Source organism: Microtus oregoni, unplaced genomic scaffold, assembly GCF_018167655.1.
Source record: "Microtus oregoni isolate MIOR12 unplaced genomic scaffold, Mior012 000038F_ref0000394, whole genome shotgun sequence".
Classification (NCBI taxonomy): Eukaryota; Metazoa; Chordata; class Mammalia; order Rodentia; family Cricetidae; genus Microtus; species Microtus oregoni.
The window spans coordinates 12367150-12388687 of NW_024543097.1; the positions used below are offsets into that span (position 1 = coordinate 12367150).

The 21538-nt window shown below is 40.1% G+C and overlaps 1 protein-coding gene across 2 annotated transcripts in view; it reads right to left on the reverse strand.

The window, feature by feature from the left end:
• The window catches only part of Man2a1 (mannosidase alpha class 2A member 1), a 170133-nt gene that overhangs the window by 60726 nt on the left and 87869 nt on the right, over positions 1-21538 (reverse strand). For both annotated transcript variants that reach the window (XM_041631797.1, XM_041631796.1), the window contains exons 11-12: positions 19183-19297; positions 17833-17903 (exon numbers count right to left, since the gene is read on the reverse strand). In XM_041631797.1, the coding sequence (XP_041487731.1) occupies positions 17833-17903; positions 19183-19297 (186 nt within the window). The remainder of the gene's footprint in view (positions 1-17832; positions 17904-19182; positions 19298-21538) is intronic.

Here is a 21538-nt window from a genome sequence, read left to right on the forward strand (position 1 = left end):
TGCTCATGAGTGACCATGCGGGATGGGAATCAGCCCCCACTCTCAGCAGGGGCCCCCACCTCCATGTCTCGCTCTTTGCAGGTGCTGACAGTAAGATCTGCCAAAGTGCAATGACACAAAAAACAAAGAATATGAGAAATGTCATCACAATTTGTAGCAACAAATGCCACTTGGAACAGCACTGTGTTAACCCTTGGCAGTGCAGCTCAAACTTCAGGGTTTCTGCACATCATAAAAATCATTTCCAAAATGATAAATTGGGCAAAGAAGAACCCAATTTCAAAGGGATCTTGAAAATTTCATGAATAAAAACAGACTGAAGATTCTTACACTTTATCCAGGACACAGCAGAAAAAAAAAGCAATTAAAAGAGTAAATATTCCTTTTAAGTATTGTAAATCTTCTGATAGTAATCTAATTAAAAAGAGAACAGACAGAAAATTTGTATTTAATTTCGCTGATCCCAGGAGTCTTGTCACCAATCACGTTGCTTTTACTCTACAGAGTTCTGTCGAAAACAAAAATACCATCTGTTCCACCTAAAACAGGAGATGTTCTGTTTTCTCGTCAATTCAGAATCACATCTGCAGTCATTTCCAGAAATGACAGCAAAAGACATTATATTTATGGGTGACTGCATAAGAAATGATTTTCAGTCAAAACGTAATTCTCATCTACCGGAAGGAAATCTCATTTTTCTGAAGAACATACAGTACATAAACAGAATGATTTTCACAAATAAAAATCGTAACAGTTAACAAGGTAAGACAAAGCCACTCTGCTGTTGAACAGAGTTCAGACTCGCTTTGTGTATCTTTGTTGATGAGTGAAATCTGGCATCTACCGAGCTCCCAGGTGATGAGAGGGGACAACAGTGTTTATGGGCCCTGTCTGTCTTCCTGTGAATGAGCCATCCCACCGTGTTAGAGACGGGAAGACTACTAAACACCAGCCACTTCTGAGTCTCAGAAACACTGTTAGAAACAGCATTGGTCCGGGAGACGACTCCTCCCCGTGTGCTCCAGAGAACTGTCCGAGAGAGACACAAAACACTACAGAGACATCTCTCTCAGTGACCACACACATGGTGTCACCGCCAATGAGGGGCATGTTCTGAAGACAGACACACACAGTCCAATTACTCGGTTGGTTTTGAGCATGTATTAGGAATCGACAACAAATATGAAATCCATGGATGTTTTCCTGAGTGGCCCAATTTCATATATAAGATTCTTGCCTAAAAATAAAACAAAATACTCTCCAATACGGATGGAAGTATGAGTCCACAGGTTCTATGTATTTGAATTTTTAACCACAAAGTTGTAAAGTGCTCTGAAGTCCCCCGAGTTTTTCAGGGTTAGGGTACCTTTGCTAAACTCCTTTTCCCTGCTCCTCTTGTACTGCATGCTTTATTAATCTGCATTTAGAAGGAAAAAAACAATTTGGCCCAGAAGAATGGCAGACCTTAAAATACACCACACCAATTCACACTCTGAACTACTTTCTCTTAACTGCTTCATGTTCACAACACTGGCAGGCCTGAGGGACTCCTAGGGGACTGAGGGACACCTGGCAGCCTGAGGGACTCCGAGGGGACTGAGGGACACCCAGCAGGCCTAAGGGACACCAGGCAGGCCTAAGGGACACTCGGCAAACCTGAGGGACTCTGAGGGACATCCGGCAGGCCTGAGGGACTCTGAGGGGACTTAGGGACACCCAGCATGCCTGAGGGACTCTGAGGGGACTGAGAGACACCCAGCAGGCCTGAGGGACTCTGAGGGGACTGAGGGACACCTGGCAGGCCTGAGGGACTCTGAGCGGACTGAGAAACTCCTGAAGGACTCTCCAATGAGCTAGAAATTAGTTAAGGACTAAGTGTGTGAGAAGTCAGAAAAAAAATACATGACAATGGTATCTGTGACAGAATCATCCCTTACTCTCCCCCGAAGAGCACTTAAAATCACTCGTAGTCCACATACGTAAATATAAAACACTTGAAGTTTCTCTCTACAACTAGCAAGAAAAAAAAATTAGGGTACTGGAGAGATGGCTCAGTGTTTGAGAGAACTGACTGTTCTTCCAGAGGACCCAAGTTCAATTCCCAGTACCCACATGGCAGTTCACAACTGCCTGTAAATCCAGTTCCAGGGGGATCTTACACCCTTCACACAGACATACATGTAGGCAAAGCACCAATGCACATAAAATAAAAATAAATTAAAATTTAAAAAATTTCAGCATAGCAGACATGTAAGCGCTAATAAACTAGAGCACTGACAGACAGACCATCAACACCAGCAACTCCTGACAGCACCTGATCCTTTAAAGTCTTTCTTAGGTCCTGGGCAGTTACAAATTTCCAAGCACCTCAAAAGTAGAAATGACTGCAATCTTTGCTGGACTGCACCTGTGGTATTTATTCATGCTCACTCTGGCCTCATATCAGGAAGGATCAGAATACTTCATCATACTTCTGCACATACAGGCACATATTTTCCCTCCATCTCTTTGCTCCACTGATCACGGTTACTAATGGGAAGTCACACAATGCTCTGAGCCGCAACCAGTCACTTTAATCTCATCAGACCAACCACATAACTAAAATATACGGTGTACAAAACTTAATTAATTATACAATAATCTGATAATAAACTAGAACCATATGGATAGTTAAGAAAGCTTGATTTAAAATATAATAAAGGACAATTACAATCCAGACTAACAAGGCTACTTAACAGGTGTTCTGTGAACACTTAAATCATTGACATCACATTTCAAGGAATGAAACTTAAAATCATCATTTTAAACACAGTCTATCTAATTCCTTCCACAAGTAAAAAATCAGATAATTTATTCCAAGGAACTAAATCACAGCTGACTAATTATAAAACCTCAGGGGTGAGTCTTTTAAAAGGCAAGTGACAACGTGGAAGGCAGGGTTTCAGAGGACATCCATTTAGAAGCAGTAAGGAAGAAGAGTACAGAGGACATCCCTCAGAAGCATTAAAAAGGAAGAGTATAGAAACAATTTCCTCAAACTTCTAAATGACAGCTAAAAAGTATATAATTCACAACTGCTTTGCTTAAGGTGAGCTATTGCAAACATTAAACTGCCTGAAGGAAGAACTATCTAAGGAATGTTATTTCAGGGATTGCACCAATGGAGCAAGAAAATAAAAAGGAGACAATGAGTCCTGATACTGAGCAAGCTTGAGAACTCAGGGAACAGAGCCTTGCAAAGCTTGGAGGTCAGTGCTGGTATTTCAGGCTCAGGAGGTGCAGTGCAGTGAACTCAGCGCTGAAGCTCAGGGCAGTGAAATGAGCAGGGCTTTGCTGGCACAGACTCCTGGAGTCACAGGTCTTCAACAGGTCTCCAAGGGACAGAAACTCAGTCAGGAAAAAGAGCCCAAGCGTGGAAGGAGCAGTGCGTACACACACTCAGCCCAACTCAGAACAGTAAGGTGCATCCGGCGACAGTCTCTCCGCTACGAAGTTGCTAACTATCCTAATCAAGTTCTTCATTTTCCAAAGCCATTACTCGATTCTTTTTTTTCTCTCTAATCTATAAAATCCAAATAGTTCTGGGGGAAAAAAATAAAAAGACTTTTTATAACTCATTTGGTGGGAAAACCTACAATGAACTCACACTACGCAGTATAGGATTTTTGTTTTATCATATTTGACTTGAACATGCAGAAATGTTGCAGCGGAATCTACACTTTCATGCCATGAATAAATATTACTTTCCTAAAATTAAAAGCAAAAACAACCCCAGAAAACAACCTTCACAAACATCTTTCTCTCTGAAGGCTTCAGGTAAGGCAAGAATGGCTGGCTCCTGCTGGCATTCCAAACTAAAGATTCCACTACAAAAAAAGACACTGTGTAACACTCTAGGAATCAAAATGTCAAGAAAACACACCTCTCCACCGCTAATATCCTAAGTCCCACCCAATAGGAGATATTCTTATTTCATAGATTTTTACTTTATTATCTTTTCTGATTCATAAGTTTTTAGGATCCTATTATGTCTTAGTTTTGGAATAAAATGAAATTTCTCATTTCCATTAACAAGTGTTTAATACAATTTTTCTACCTGATGTCCTGGGGTCACACTGTTAAGACTTTTCTAGCTTCACAAAAAGCTCATTTCCCTGGCCTATCTGATGGTATACAATGCAGGACTCCAGTTAACAGTGTGGGGGAAACAGCCAATAGAGATGGCAGCCACTGTTTGATCTGGTTAACCAGCCTGAGCCGAAGCTGCAGCTGCCGATCCAACAGCAATTACTGACAATTAGAAACCCAATTTGCTTCAAGTTGGCAACAGTTCTAGTTTGAGGGGGGAGAAACATTCAAATGTTGGTAAGGATGCAGTTCAGTGGTAGAATACTAGCCTAGCCTGCAATATCCAGAATGCAAATCCTTCAATGCCTAGCAACACACACACACACACACACACACACACACACACACAGACCCCAAAATGGGTATCCACCGATTTCCCTATCCAGTGGTGGCTACAAGGCATTATTCTAGCCAGTAAATCATCATTATTCTAGTACCAGGAGATCCTGAGCAATTTATTATGTTCCCAGTGAATGAAAAGTCTTCATCACGTTCTAGCTGAATGGCGCATGCAATGAATAGAGAAGCCTGAACTATCAGGGACCTACAGAGTAAAAGCCATACTCTGGAAGTGGCAGTACTAAAAGGTCAGAGGAGCCTAGGGTGTTGATGACACCAGGGAACATACCATGAGACCTCGACAGGGAACATACCATGAGACCTCGACACAAATAAAATGGAACACAAAGGTCACAAGAGAAGAAAACAAAGAAAGTCAGTTGAACTTGCTTTCCGTTTCGTATGCGGTCAACTTGACAACCACAGCTGCAATCTCATTGTCCATGCGCTGACTCAGATAACCCATGCCTCTCATTTGCTGAGAGCAGCAAATACAGAAGTTGAAAGTAACGTCCTAAAATCTCCCATAAAGGTCGAAAGCAGCAATTTAGCAGATATGAGTTACAAACAATACTAATCAGACAGGATTATTTGAGTGACAGTGACTTAATCCCTTGTAAAACTATTGAAGATTTCTGTAAAGTATCCCATTCCATCCCCCTGTGATGCTTTCTATGGTTTTCAATACAGACAGAACCAAGCCCTTCATAGACACACAGAATCAGACGGACACACAGACACCTCTCACAGACAGAGAAACATCCCGCGGATGCTCAGACAGCACAGACATACATAAGGACAGACAGAGACACAGGAGGAGACAGCACAGGGCAGCCTTCGGGAAGGCACATATCCAAACTCATGCAAGAGTAAGAGGGCAGATGACACAGGGAATGAAGCAGAGAATTCCAACCTGGATTTGCTCCTGGTTAAATGACTCCAGGGGAAGTGGGTTTTGTTAACAGACAAGTTCTGCTTAGTCAAATAACACACGTAACTTTTTTTCTAGTATTTCACCATGCTCTTGTCCAAGCTGTAGCTAGCAAACATTTAGTAGACTTAGTAAACATCTCCTATTTGCTAAGTCCATCTTACATAATTTCTTTACTATTACATAATTTATTTACTATTCATAATTTCTTTAATTCAAACACATCTTTATTTTCTCTAAGGAATTTAAAAAGAAAAAATTGAAAAAATATTAAGCTAAGATTTAATAAATAGTAAACTCAGAATTTACTATTTCCACATTGTTCTCTTTATTACAAAAATATTAAGGTAATTTTAAGTTTTTTAAACTTTATGTGGCACTCTGCAAATGCTGGATTTTGATCAATCCTTTCTTACTAATGAGCATCTTAGCTCTTTCGAGATGTTTGTTCCCTTGACACATAGTGCTGGGAAGCAAGCTCTGTCTACAATACTCCAGCTCATCCCTACCCCTGATTTTTGGCAGGACTGATTCCTTCCAGTGCAATTTATAGACACTGCAGGGCTGCTTTCCTCAGAGACTTCTGGATGTCAGGCGACAATAATGAACCAGAAACCACTGACTTGTAACAGGGCTTATACCAAGTCCCTTCAGAGGGACATCATACATGTGGTCAGTAGGACCCATTGAGGTAGGGTGACATCTTTCTCCTGGATCTCAAAGAAAGGTTCCAAACAAGCTGAGTCTTAAAAAGCCTGCAATGTGGCTGAGCTAGGTGGGAAGGTTTTCTGCTGGTGGTAGTCTAGCTCTTTCCAAGCAGAAAGAACCCAGAGGTAACAGAATACAGCATCTCCGAGAATTAACAGTTACTAAGAGACTGCAGCACACAGGACAGGCTAGAGAGGTGCAGGACGCAATTCTAGAGTCTAAAGTGCAGATACAAGCCATGTTGAATGCCCTACAATTTATATTTAGGGCAGTGAAAAAACATGGATTTTGAGCTAAGGAATTAGCATACAATTACGACCACTGATTACATGGCTAAGTTCACACACGTAATTTGATTTTGCCCAATGAGCAATATGTTTCAGTCATCCAGAGAGCAGCAGCAGAGCAGTGATATTTAAGGTAATTCTGTCATTAAGCTGACCAATGTAATGACAAAACTGAGATCCTTTTAGAAAGCAGAACTAAAAGATCTAATGTACATTTAAGACAGATATGTATTTCTTCGAGATCAAAGCTCAAGCTTCAAGAATTCCAAGTAGCTCCTTTTTCTCTTGAGTGGCCTCAGCACCAAATCATTTAGGAGGTGAGTTGCTTTCTCACGCCTTCTTGTTTCCTAGTTCTGGCCACTGCGCAGTTTGCTTTTGAGTTTCTTCCAGCTTCTTCCTATTTGTTCATTCTCCAGGCAGTAGATCTCTGCCGAGACTCTCTACCGGGTGTCTCCTGTTTAGCACTGGCTGGAGGTCTTCTTTTAGATAGAGTGAATCTGATAAGTATTTGTGAGCAGCCTACAGTGCCTCAGATACCTGCCAGAAAATTCGAAGGCAAATCACTCCCTACCCTCATGGAGCAGCAAGAAAAGAAAAGACTAAATCACCTAGTTAGGCTCATGAAGAATATAAAGAAGACAGAGACCGGAGGACAGCAAGCCCACAGGCAGATCCAGACTGACATCAAGTTCCCAGAAGGCTAGCATCCAAGACGACTGTGCCTAATTGGCATTCAGTCTTCCACTGCAGCTCTGGACAGGCAGTCTGAACAGATAGAGAGCTTCTCTCTTCAGCACCAACCATCACAGTAATCTTCTGGCCCATGCTGCCAGCATCAGCAGTTTCCTTGAGCAAACACTTTCCTCCATCATTGATCTACCATCAGTCTCAACTTGTTTCTAACTAGTCTATTTCTGGCAGATTCAGTTCTCCAATTCAATACAAAATATAGGCAGGGAAAGCACTCGAGCCAATGTGAGAGAGGCTGGCAACGGATCTGTCAAATCAGAGTTCAAGTTGACCTGGAGGTGTAAGGAGAGGACTGCTCAGGCAAACATGCTTATTCTCCACATTTTACTTTACCATAAAACCTACAAATGTGCATCATATTCTTACCTACTGATGTTACAGCAGAACCTCTGCTTTTAGAATAAGACTACTAATTGCCGTTTTATGCATTACTTTCCGCATAGCCGTATGTATTTATTTACACACATAGATCACCCATGGCGTTGAGCTTGGGTTTCCTATAAAACACTAAGAACTTAGATATTAAGCAATCTGTCATCAGATTGTGTCTACCGTTTATGATTTCTTTCCATATCTTACACAGCCATATGACCAATATTCTTCAGTGATGCTGTTTCTTGGACTCTTTCCAAAACAAACAACTTAATATAAAAGAGACTCTTTTCTATAATTTATTAGTTTCATAAAAATTAACAAAGTCATAAAAGAAAAATAACAGTAAAACGTGGTGAGGAAATAAGTGGCTGATTCATGATACGCATACAATGTAAGAACTAGAAGGAAAGAAATGCACTGGGCTTCCAAGCACCATGGGCCCAGACAAGGACTGGAAAGCGTTGTGAAGGGGACCGGTCAACTGAGACGTGAGGGAGGGACGGTGGGGGGTGTCTACTTCCTAGCAGCCTTGAAAGAGCATCTCCCATCAAGAAATAAGTTTCAAAGGCACGGGGGTAAATGTTCTGAAACAGAAAGGGTTTAATCTCATACTTGTTTCTAGAGACTTACACCTTGTACTCACTTCCAGCTGGGTCAGCAAGTCTTCCGTTCCAGCATCTCCGTAGTCTGTGGATATCACACACTATAGTGATGGGCTCACTGTCCATGCTCGGAGACCTTTTTGTTTTCATGAACACTGATAGGAAACCGAGAGTCTCAGTGTCCCTGGTCAGCCATCATGTAAACTGGAAGGATCATTTTTTTTCCCACTAATATAATAGATATTACTTCATGTAAGTCAATGAGAGGTTGAAACAATGGTTTAGAGATTATTATTCATGATTCTTGATGTCATGAAATAAGTAGAATAGTAAGGATGAAGAGAAATTCTGGGGATGGCAGAGTCAAAACTTTGTTTCCCTAAAAAATTAGGCAAAATGCATGCTGCGGGTATATGCTTCGGGTTCCCTTAGTCCCTTCAACTATTTTGTTTAAGTTTTATATTCCGTTTGGTCCTTCAGGCATATCCTAAAAATATTTCAACAGACTGAAATCAGAAATTGAGTCCAGGGGTATGTTGAACCCGAATTTCCTGGACCCAGCAATACCACTCTTGGGAATATACCCAAGAGAGGCCTTATCATAGAACAAAAGTATATGCTCTACTATGTTCATAGCAGCATTGTTTGTAATAGCCAGAACCTGGAAACAACCTATATGCCCTTCAATGGAAGAATGGATGAAGAAAGTATGGAATATATACATATTAGAGTACTACTCAGCAGTAAAAAACAAGGACTTCTTGAATTTTGCATACAAATGGATGGAAATAGAAAACACTATCCTGAGTGAGGTAAGCCAGACCCAAAAAGAGGAACATGAGATGTTCTCACTCATATTTGGTTTCTAGCCATAAACAAAGGACATTGAGCCTATAATTAGTGATCCTAGAGAAGCTAAATAAAGAGAACCCAAAGAAAAACATATACACATCCTCCTGAATATTAACCTTCATCAGGTGATGAAAGGAGACAGAGACAGAGACCCACATTGGAGCACCGGACAGAAATCTCAAGGTCCAAATCAGGAGCTGAAGGAGAGAGAGTACGAGCATGGAACTCAGGACCGCGAGGGGTGCACCCACACACTGAGACAGAGGGGATGTTCTATTGGGAACTCACCAAGGCCAGCTGGCCTGGGTCTGAAAAAAACCTGGGATAAAACCGGACTTGCTGAACATAGCGGACAATGAGGACTACTGAGAACTTAAGAACAATGGCAGTGGATTTTTTTTTTATAAATTTATTTATTTATTAAGGCAGTGGGTTTTTGATCCTACTGCACGTACTGGCTTTGTGGGAGCCTAGGCAGTTTGGATGCTCACCTTACTAGACCTGGATGGAGGTGGGTGGTCCTTGGACTTCCCACTGGGCAGGGAACCCTGATAGCTCTATGGGCTGACAAGGGAGGGGAACTTGATTGGGGGAGGGGGAGGGAAATGGGAGGAGGTGGCGGGGAAGAGACAGAAATCTTTAATAAATAAATAAATGGAAAAAAAATTTTTAAAAAAAGAAATTGAATCAGCAGGATGAAATCAGAAAACTGGTCAAACATTATTTTGAAAAAGTCAAATTAACAAAACAATACAGGAGAGAAGGTACAAATATGCAAATACTTTTTACATGCAAATTATATTTAAACAGAAAAGTATCTCAGGAGAGCCTATGAACTCAGGCCTTAAATCTCAGATAGAGTCGTAGAGCATTGTGCTATTGTACTTAGAGACCTGTACTAGATTAACTCAGCTTTTATGGGTTTCAGACTCTCCAATCCTACCAGTCAGCAGTTCTCCCACAGGAGAAAAAAACAAACAAACAAACAAACAAAAACCCACATGAGATAGTCTTGAAAGGTTAGAGTATTTGAGTTGTTTTTGGAAACTGTGGGAGGTCTCAGGCACAGAGTTCTGATCCATTCATGTTGCCTATAACAGTCTTGACTTCTCCTAGGATAAACTTCTATGCTGTGAGGTGCCATGTGTGGGGAAGCAACCCATCAGACTTCCTGGTGTTAAAAGCACAACTGTCTGCTAAGCAATGTGAAGGCATTTCTATACAAACTTTCTAGCACACAGAATTTGAGTTTAAATAATTACGGTCCACAAGTGTAGGCAAAGACTGCTTGTTTGTTTCCTGGCCGCCCAGTCCAAATAAACATACAGAAACTATACTAATTGTAACACTGTTTGGCCTATTAGCTTGGGCTTTTTACTAACTAACTTTTACATTTTAAATTAATTGATTTGTAGCCTGTAGTCTTTGTTATCGTTGCAATCTTCCATCTTCCCACAACCGAGCATTAGGCAAGTCCCCTCTGCACATATCTCTTCTCCTGGGACACACATCTCGAATTACAGCAATCTCAGTTCATGCATCTCAGTTACATTTGAAACTACACCTGCTTCTGCCAATTCTATTCTACAATAATAAATAATAATAAATGTTATAATAGATAACAGTGCCAGGTATAAGTAGACGATGAATTCTATTCTCTGGCAAAAATAAGGATGCAAACTTGGTTTGGTCATTTAAAATCTACACTTACACACCTGGTTAGCTCTGTCAGATGTTTGCGTGCAACTCTCATTCAGTACACAAACTATCAGAGATGTAACAAGGGAGCAAAAAGTCACCTGGAGCCATGAGCTCCATCACCCAGTTGGCATCGAGGGCAGAAGAACTGCTCTCCGAAATGAAGAAACACTCCATTGTCAATCACAGCCAAGTACTGAGTGTGAAAACCAACGTGATGAGGTGAACTCACTCAGACATCCGTAGACCCTTTACACACCCTTGTCTTGAAGACCCTTCCAAAATGGAACCTCAAAGGTGGTAGCTTCATGAAAATGCAACAATTAGATGAAGCCTAAAGTCTTTCATGTCTCATAATATAGAAACTCTAACATCTTAAATGATAAGTTGCACACGTTCAAGTCTCTATCAGATTGTTATTTTATGTGTACTAAGTTCATTAGGAAGCACTCAGGGGCCCTACCTCCCAATAGCAATTGGTACAGAAAAGTAGAAGCGGCACCAGGACATGGAGCACAGCACATGTTTTATGCACATTAGTGTCTGAAGTTGAATATTCTCTTCCACCAATAATTAGATATATCCTAATGAATCTTGATAATGAATACTCACTCCATTAAAGACGCATATATATGTGATGTGGGATTCCCCTCTGTATTCTGTGAATACTATTGGTTAATAAAGAAAGGGTCTTGGACCTGTGCAGGGAATAGAGGTAGGAGGGGAAAAACTAAACTGAATGCTGGGAGAGAGGAGGCAAAGTCATAGAGAAGCCATGGAGCCGCCGCCAGAGACAGACACCGAACCTTGCTGGTAAGCCACAACCACGTGGTGATACACAGATTAATGGAAATGGATTAAAGCTAACCAATAAGAAGTTAGAGCTAATAGGGCAAGCAGTGATTTAATTAATACAGTTTCTGTGTGGTTATTTCAGCAGTTTGGGCGGCCAGAAAAACGAACAAGTGGCCTTCCTACAACACGTATGAAAATGAAAGAACCCTAGTTCCATTACTTTATATTATTAATTTTTATTTGGAATACAATAACTGTTAACAGTGTACATAGTTTCCACTACCAATGACATTATAATTGAGTGAAATTATTGTAACATAATTATACTGGCAGAAACAAGCCACCATTAGCTGCCAAGCGATATAAATGAGCTTTGCTAGACGTGTTAAAGATGGAAAATTTGAGGCACTATTATAATGGAATGAGACTTCAGACATCTTGGACAGTGAGTTTGTTTTCTTATATGGCAGGTCTGTGAGCAGTACTGGACAGTAGGTCACACGCCACTGCCTCAAAAAATGAGAACTATCACCCTTTATTTTGTAAAAATATATGTTCCTACAGTGTCTTAAACAAATGCCACTGCTCAACCTGGATGGCTGAATGTAGAAGAATGCAAATAGATTCATATTTACTACCCTGCACAAAACTCAAATTAAAACACATCAAAGACGTCAACAGAAAGCCAGATACACTGAATCTAGTAATAGAGAAATTGGGCAATAGCCTTGAACTTGTTGGTACAGGAAGACTTTCTGAACAGAACACCATTAGAACAGGCACCAAGAACAAAAAAAGAAAGGAAGGAAGGAAGGAAGGAAGGAAGGCAACAACAAAAAACAGCAATAAAATGACTCCTACTGACATTTTGCTATACTCATAGATTAGTACCTTGCTCAGACATATGGGAGAAGCTCCCTCCTACAGTAGAGGGCAACAAACACAGAGACACACAGCCAGACTTTGTGCAGAGTATAAGAGTTCTTGAAATATTCAATCCCTGGGGTATCTCCATGAAAACCCTCCCATCAGGGTTCAGGGAACCCTGTGGAAGACTAGGTGGAAACAATGTAGACCCAGAGAGGACAGAGGGCACCAAAAAAACATGGCCTTTGAAACCAACAAGATTTAGACACATATTGAACTCACTGAGACCGTGGCAGCATACACACAGCCTGTAAAGGGTGTGCCCCCGATGGGGTCCTAGAGCAAAATGGAGACGTGCACACATGCCCCTGTCCCTAACCCAGAAATAATCTCCAATTGATAACTGCTTGCAAATGAAAATTTAGTTTCCTCCCAGAGAGTTTTCTCTAGGGAAACCAACTACTATTAAGGACAGGCGGCATGTCCAGCAATGGATGGCAATGGAAAATGAACTCGGTGTCATCTTCAGAATGTCATGTCACAGCTCTCTTCAAATATATTTTAGATTTTATCTTATTGCTTTTATTTTTGTTATATATATATATATATATGTATATATATATATATTCTTCTCTTTTTATCCTCCATGTCCTTGCCATATGTATGGTTTCCCATTTAGTGTTTTTATGGGATGTCTGGGTGTGCGAATGAGTGGGTCTCTGTGTCTCACTCAACCATCATTAGAGAACCTTCCTTTTGCAGTAGATGTGTTGGCACAGATACCCACGAGCGAACAGAGTGGGGACAGTGAGAGGCTTTAGAGATCTTTTTCAGTCCTGAATGGAATGTCTTCATCAAATCCCTCCCCTTGGGGCTCAGGGATCCATGTGGGAAGGGGAGGCAGGAAGATGGTAAGAGCCAGAGGGGAGGGATGACTCCAAGGATATGATGTCTTCTAGACACAACAGGTCTGACACATGTATAAACTCAGAGACTGCTGTGGGAGCACGTTCCGCTCCTTCAGTCAAAAGCCTTTAAGATACCAGCCCACTTGGGTGTGGTTTCTTATACTGTAAAAGCAGCTGTAAAGAGTGCACCCACCCTCTTGCTTCCTGCTAGACTCTGTTCCTGTTAACACAAAGGACTGTTATCTAGGACAGTGATCTGTAAGTTTTCCCTTAAATAAATAACCCTTTTATTATTCATAATTCGGAACTGGTGTGGGATTATTTTGTGACTTCCATCATCATCTGGTGCCCAACGTTTGGTTTTGACATGAGCTCCACCCCTAACCATGAAGCTGTCGGCAGCTGACACCCCTTACAAAGGACAAATCGGTTTTCTCCAATGGAGTCTCACTGGGTACATTACCATGCCTCAGGGCAGGCCCATGCCCAGGAGTATGGCCAACTCAGAATGAACTCAATGGTGTTTTGTACACTTTTAATCTCATTTTGCTTTGTTTGGGTAGCTTTGAGACTCCCTCTTGGAACTAGCTGCTCTGGAGGGGACATGTGTAAACACTGGCAATTGACTGCCCAACTAAACCATCAGCCATAGACAGCAGTGATTTCCAGCAATATGAGAAACTTTGCCAAGACACTCGGGCCTGCCAAGCTTGGGGGAGCACAGTCCCAAACTCTGCCCTAAGCAGGAACTGGACAGCAGTTCTCCTGAGAGGTGTAATCAAGTGTTTTCAAAATGCTACAATAGAGATGATTTTTGCTTGTTTTTTTTTTTAAGCAGACTATTAAAACAAATATTTGTCATACTTCCTACATAGGTCATAAATTTCCTGGAGAATGCTATGAGGAATTTCCTGGGAGCACTATATTTGAATTCCTGCTACCAATACCTACAGGAAATAAAGAACGACTATAGGAGACTGGAGAGAAAAGAGCAAGAGGACTACAGTCATTCAAGCAGATCATAATGGGCAACTAGAACCAGAGCGGTAGAAGGAGATGAAACAGCTAAGACCCAGGGCTGTGGAAGGAGATGGAGCAGGTGAGAACCAGGGCAACGGAAGGAGATGGAGCAGCTGAGAACCAGGGCAATGGAAGGAGATGAAGCAGCTAAGACCCAGAGTGGTGGAAAGAGACTGATGTAGGGGGAGAGCAGAGGTAAAAGTCAGGAGACTTTACGTTCACAAAATATAAGAAATGAACAAAGATGAGGTCAAAATGAATTCTGTGGTCAGAACAGAGAAAAAAGAGAACAAAGCTATCTAGCAGATTGGAACTCATAAAGGAAGCACATGTGTAGATAATCAAAGGATGTTAACTGAGGGTGTGGGAGGTACCAAGGAAGGGTCCTTCAACCAGCAAAGGTAAGGCAAATAGGAGGGCCTTGTCTGCATTAGGTAGTTTTTATTCCGACATTCGGAAGCATCCAAACCATTGACTTCTGTGTCAAGTTAATTCTACCCTCCTCTATCCTTCCCTCCCTCCCTCCTTCCTTCCCTTTCCTTTTAAAAAAAAGAGAGGAAGTAAGATGGAAAAGGAGGAGAAATAGAAGAAATTGAAAAAGGAAATAAAAAGATTATTTGCCAAGAAATACCTTACTAAAAATTGAAACCTCTTACAGGTAAATTTGTAATAGTTTAAATAAATTTATCTCAAACTAAAATCACCTGTCATGGTTTGAATGCTCCTGTACTTAGTAAGTAACAGTGTTGAATGCTGAGACCCTGAGGATGTGGTTAGGTAATCTGGGATCTGCTACATCAGAGAAATGGGCTCATTAATTGAAAGTAGTTCCTGATAAAATGATGCATTTACCGATACTCAACTACTTCTGGGATCCCACTGCCACCATAGGCTGATTCAGCAGCATGGACCAGTCAGCACGGAGGCCCTCTCCAGATGCAGCGGCTCCACCTTGGACTTCCCAACCTCCAGAGCATGAACCACTTAAACTCATGGTCATTAAAGTTCAGCTAACCTAGTTTTCTGGTACAACATCAAAAATGAAGGAAAACCAAGTATTTAACTTGAAGATTTCCCATTCTCAGGTTTATGAATTTGTTTTTATTCTTAGTGATGTTTCAGAAAATCCACCTGGCAGAGAGAAGCTGCCTTTACAGTTAAAGTGGCCTCGGGCCTGAGTGACAGTGAAATTAATTCTTGTCTTTCCTGAATAGAAGAAACTCAGTCTTCATGTCACCTGACTTACACGCACACCCTGCACTAAACTTTCTGGTAGGGGTCTTTATAGTCAGTTTCTTTAGAAAACAGAGACTAGAGGAAAGAGAAAGAAAAAAAATTCTTTCTGAACTCAAGCACTCCTTGGGTTCCTACAATGTAATTCTTGGAAGCCCTGGGAATTAACCACGCGCATCAGCTGTGTGATGTCACTTGCACTACTTTCTGAATATGAGGCAAACTGTATTAGGTCATAGTCATAATTAACAACACCAACAACATGAGCAAATCCACTTGTATGCATTACTTAAAATTTATAGGTTTGTATCAGAACCCTTCTTACATTTTTTACATTATCAGCTCCCTAAGTCTCTTTTTAGAATTCCTTTCCTAATCACCCCCATAATATTAATCCTGCGTGTAACTGCTCACCTCTACCAAACACATCTGTATTATAGCTACAAATAACAATAATACTTTTCACTTTCTGTGTGTCATCTTCCACACTGTGAATGTTTGGTTTACTTACATTAATAATTGGCTACTCAAATGAGAACTGAACTTAAAATTACGTCCAAAAAAATTCTAGAACATTCATGAGAAACACTCAGCACCACAATTCTAAACTTTCTGTTTAAAGACCCAGAAGAGCTATTGAACTTGCCCAACCAGCTAAGTAACACTGTTGAGTTCTTTTTAAAGGCTGCTGTCATTCTTTTAGTTCATAGGCGATTTTACTAGCATATCAATAACTAAGGCAATTTGTAGCTACCAAGTAAAAACTAGATTTTAAAACATAAGATACAAAACATATAGAGACAGAAACAGAACCCAACAATCAACAGAAGAGGCCGCACTGCCCTTTGGCAGGAGCGTACTTAAAAAAAATGGCAGAAGATGAAAACATTGCTTAAATATGAGCTGCTCAGGGGCATATTTGACCAGAAGCCTTAAAAATTTCATCTGTGCTAATCTGTAAGCAAACCCATCGCCATCACTATAACAGCTGTGTTCTACCTTTCTTCCTCCAGCTTAGGGAAGGCTAAATGACCTATGTCCTGCCCAAGGCACAGGCTCTCCCTCTGATCTGCTGAGACCCCAGCCTGCCTTAACCCACAACAACATGCAACCAGGGAGGGCAGCAATGACATCTGTCAACATCACTTGTTGAAGTACTTAGCATCCTTAGTATTTTAGCAAACAAAAGATCTTCCCATGTCAAAACAGGAGATAGAAAAAAAGTTACTATGATTATTCAAGCCAAATCGCTTATTATTATACAATATTTAAGAAGTAGACACCTACCCACAAATACATTCAAACATCATTTCTTTTAAAACAAAGGAAACGTTTTATAATTGATGCTTCTTCCCATGCCGTTATCTTTCCACACTATGAGCTGGCAGTAAAAGATTTAATGAGCTCAGCAGAGTTTCTGAGTACCCCCAGAAAGTAAAGAACCCCTATTTCTTGTGCGGAACAAGCTGCAAAGGTCTCTACTTAAGGAAGAAATCAGACAACCACGGATTTGCCGAGTGCCTCATCAAAACCTCAACTTCACTAGTACTGCAGACTGTTTCTAATGTTATTGCATTTATGTTCCACAATTTTAATAAATCATACTTAGCTGAAAATCACAAATCAGCTTTAAAAAATTTTAGTCTTCAACTTGAAAGAGGTGACACTAAGTTTCTCAATTAAGATTTTAAAATTATGTTATGACAAAATACCACAAGCCTACGTTCATGGGTAGTAATTGATGAATACTTGGTCAGGAAACACGGAGGGTGAGAGAGGACCAACGCAAACAGCTGTCCTTCTTTATAACTCGAAGGCAGCCACGAGTTATCCTGGCTTTTATTTAATAAACAACCTGACCGTTTACTTCAGTATACGTCAACAATGTTGTAGTCTAAGGAGAAACAGGGTAGTTTTCCAATGAAAATGGAAGAGATGAAACTGTGATCTGCCAGTTATTAGATTATTTCTTCCTTTCAAATACTTAGGATCTGGGATTAATGAAAACGAAGAAACTTCATGGAAGATCAATGCAAAAACGCAATAATCTAAAAACAGCATTACAAAGATAAGGAAATACCTGGATCACAAGCTACATATTTCCCATCCCCTGACTTCCATTTATATAAATATTACAATCAAAACACAGTAATCACTGTACCAAGTTAGTTCTGAGCACTGAATATGACTGTCATGGAAGAAAACCTATTTCTTCAACAAAAAAAAAAGTAATTGATTTAAAGAAAACTTCTTTAAAGTATGTGCTGAATGAAGGTCCGAGCCAAAGAAACAAGGATTGCTAGGAAAGTGGCAAACTCTATGAGGAATTGCAGATTTACCTGGGCTCCTGTGCACTCAGTTGTATCACAGTTTTTTTTGGCAGAGAATCTTGTGAAATTTGCTTCGTGTCCTGTAAGAAAGGCATGGTGTTTTTAAATTTAACTTTTAAAAACTAAGCATTGAAATTAGCTATCCAATACTACCTTACAAATTTTTGGAAGGAATCACAATATGGGGACAATGATTCTTTTTCAAGGTATAGGAAACATGCCAAATTCAAAGCAAAACCCTAATTTGTTTATGTGTGTGAGAGAGCAAGAGAGAGAGACACAGAGAGAGATGATACACAGGCAACGAGAGACAGAGATAAGAGTATCAAACCTAAACACAACATGTATTACACATTCTACAATGGCACAATGGATTGCTCCATTTTCTAACTAAGTAAATCCAAGCACTAGAAAAAATTCTCCCCCCAATCTTTGCATTCTATATCTCGCATCCTTGGGAAATACACATCCACTTCTCGTGTTTTCTCACTTTAAAATGAAAATTTGTAATCATGACTTGATAACAAGCAGCCATCTAAGAAAATATTGAAGCTGCATGTCTAATTCCAGATGTGTAAATTCAAATTGCACGTAACATTCCAAATCCCAACATTCATAAAAGATACTACTGATACCTAAGTTACAATTTTAAACATCCACGTTGTCAAGAGGATGTGTAGAGGGTGGTACTCAGCCATCTTCTTCATGACTCTTCTTAGATGAGGGGCAGCATATCCCTCTCAGTGCTTCTTTGTATTGACTCTCCTGCTCCCCTAATACCGGCCCAGGCCAAGGCAGATACCACCACCCTAAACACTGAAAACGAACTAGAAAACGTCCAAGGCCCTCAGAGGTCCTGGCGGAGACAGATAGCTAGTGTCCTAGTTCCTGAAGCTCTGTGTGGTCAATATGCACACCTCTGCACTGTCCGCAGTGTTGGACGAACCTATTCTGACACCAAAAAGACACTCAAAATCAGTTTTATCAGAAGCAGATTAGGGGCTGAAAAATTCAAGTATCAAGTGGTTTCTAATTATAGGCAAGAGAAATAATTAATTATAATGCCTGGTTATTTTACAATGAAACAGTGTTCAAAAAGTCTATTTTGTCTACTTTGAAAGAAGTTCATGTTAAGATTTAGGCAGAATGAATTACAGACAGAAATTAATGCAATCGCACCTATAGAAAAGAGATGGTTGAATATGCAGACATTTATACAAAGTGATAAAAATTCTTTAAACAATGGACAAAACAATTTTAATGCTTTAATATTATTTTAATGGAGCTTCTCATCACTTTTCTAATCCAAGAATAAAAGAATCAAATGTTTTTTTGCAATCATAGAAGAAATCAACTAACCATCTCCAAGAAGGTGTCAGAAGGCTGAGACTGGTACATCTTTTTGTCCTTTAAGATGAGGAGAAATGCAGAATCTCCAATTATCTTCTCCAAAAAATTTAGTGACTGAAAGAGTCTGTAAAGCAAAATTGTATTAGTCTGAGAACTCAAAATTCTGCGTATTTTCATTTTGAAAACAATGGCCAAGCCACCACCATTTTTGTCTTATCGTCACAAGGCTAAATACATAGGGATTCTACAATGAGCTAGCTCTCTGTTTTCCTCTAGAATTAAATACTAAGGGGGAAATGCTAAGTCAGAAGATTCGACCAGTAAATAAAACTGGCTCAGCTAAAATAAAGCTCTCCTGGACATATCCAGATCATACTCACTTATTCAAAATGTTTACCAAACATGCCAAATAAGTATATTTATCATGATCACTCCAAGAGTGACAAAAGAATATATTACACAGCAATTATTTACTTCTTCATCCCAGGAGGGAAAAAAGTTGAGTGTTAACAGAACTGCAAAAGGAAATACACTATTAACTCTAGGTTAGCAAGAGTATCCAATCTGTATGTAAGCTGTTCCTGAGAACTAACAGTGTTATCTGGTTGGAGTTATGTCATGTTCTTGTTCAAGACAATTACGAAGAAGAGTTCTCACAGATCTGAATGACGGAATGGCCTTCATCCTTGTTGCTTTGCTTGGGCACTGACATTAATAACTACAGTCAAGTTTTATGTTATGTCTGACAAACAAAAGCAGAGACAAGACTCCACTGATTCCGGGCTCTGTAGTATCTTCTCAGCAAATCACCTGTAACTGCTGAGGCAACCACCAGGGGAAAGGACTTGGTGTGAATTCTCTGTAATTTTCCAAACCCAGGCTTGTATAAGGTTTTATGGACCAACCATCCTTAAACAAACACTTGATCAGAACTTGAAAATAAGCTTTGCCAACCATGTTAAATGATTGAAAAGTCCTACTGTGCTCATAGAATCAACCATCACTTTCTCTACTACAGGGAGCAACCTGGTATCTGCGTGCTAAAACATGTTTGCTAGCATTCTACGACAGCAACAAGCATTTATAAAAGACGCTGGACATGGTCTCGGCATGCAGCTGGACCAGTAAGATCACCACAAAGTTGATACCAGTCAGGAATACAGCGTGAGAGTTCATGCCTGAAGTACAAAGGCTTTGTCTCAAAACAAAAATCTCTATGTCAATTAGAAAAAAAACAAAACCAAACAAAAATACCAACTTCCTATGGCAGAACATAAAACCTTAAGTGTACATGGTCAATATTATTAATTAAATAGACTTACATAGTAAATCTTTAGCATTAATAATAAAATCTTATGGGCTCTTGATGTGGGAGTGATTTTTTATTAATAAAGAAACTGCCTAGGCCCATTTGATAGGCCAACCCTTAGGTAGGTGGAGTAAACAGAACAGAATGCTGGGAGAAAGAAGCTGAATCAGTGAGTCACCATGATTCTCCCACTCCAGACAGACGCAGGTTAAGATCTTTCCTGGTAAGCCAGCTCATGGTGCTACACAGAATATTAGAAATGGGTTAGATCAATATATAAGAGCTAGCCAATAAGAGGCTGGAACTAATGGGCCAGGCAGTGTTTAAAAGAATACAGTTTCCATGTAATTATTTCAAGGCATAAGCTAGCCATGCAGGCAGCTGGGTGCCGGGGACGCAGTCTACCATTCTTCAACAGAGTGGCGCCCAACGTAAAGAGACAGAGTACAGATAGTTATAGATTAAAAGAAATAAAGGAAAATAAGCCACATAAAAATGGAAAATTCACAGAGAGTCTGGATTCTTTGTATTATTGTGTTTTCTTTAAAATTTTTGACTGTGAAGGAGCTAAGTACAGAGAGACATTTCATTATATGGGCTGCCAAATGGAACCAGAATGGATATCATGAGGGTATGACTTCAGAATTTGAGTCTAAGGATATGATGCTTTGGAAAGGGTCTTCTTTTGTTTTCACAGAGGATGTGACCATGTGGATTGCATCTATAACAATATGGTATGATAGACCACGCCCTCCTAAATGGTTGCTGTGAACACCCTCAAAAAATTACTTCACTCAACTGCCAACTGAGATAAACCTGGCACACAGGTTACACCCTAAATGATCTGATTACCAGCGCCCCCATTCAGCAGGAAGCAGTCTAGAGAGAAAAAGCTGCGCCCATGTTCCCAAATATGATTTATAAACGTTCTTTTACTTTTAAAGGGGGATATGATAAAGATATGAATAATTTGCATTGGTATGAATTTTAAGGTCAATTTTGTTATATGTATATGCATATTTCTAATCTTGATTAAGATATTGTGATTGTGTAGTT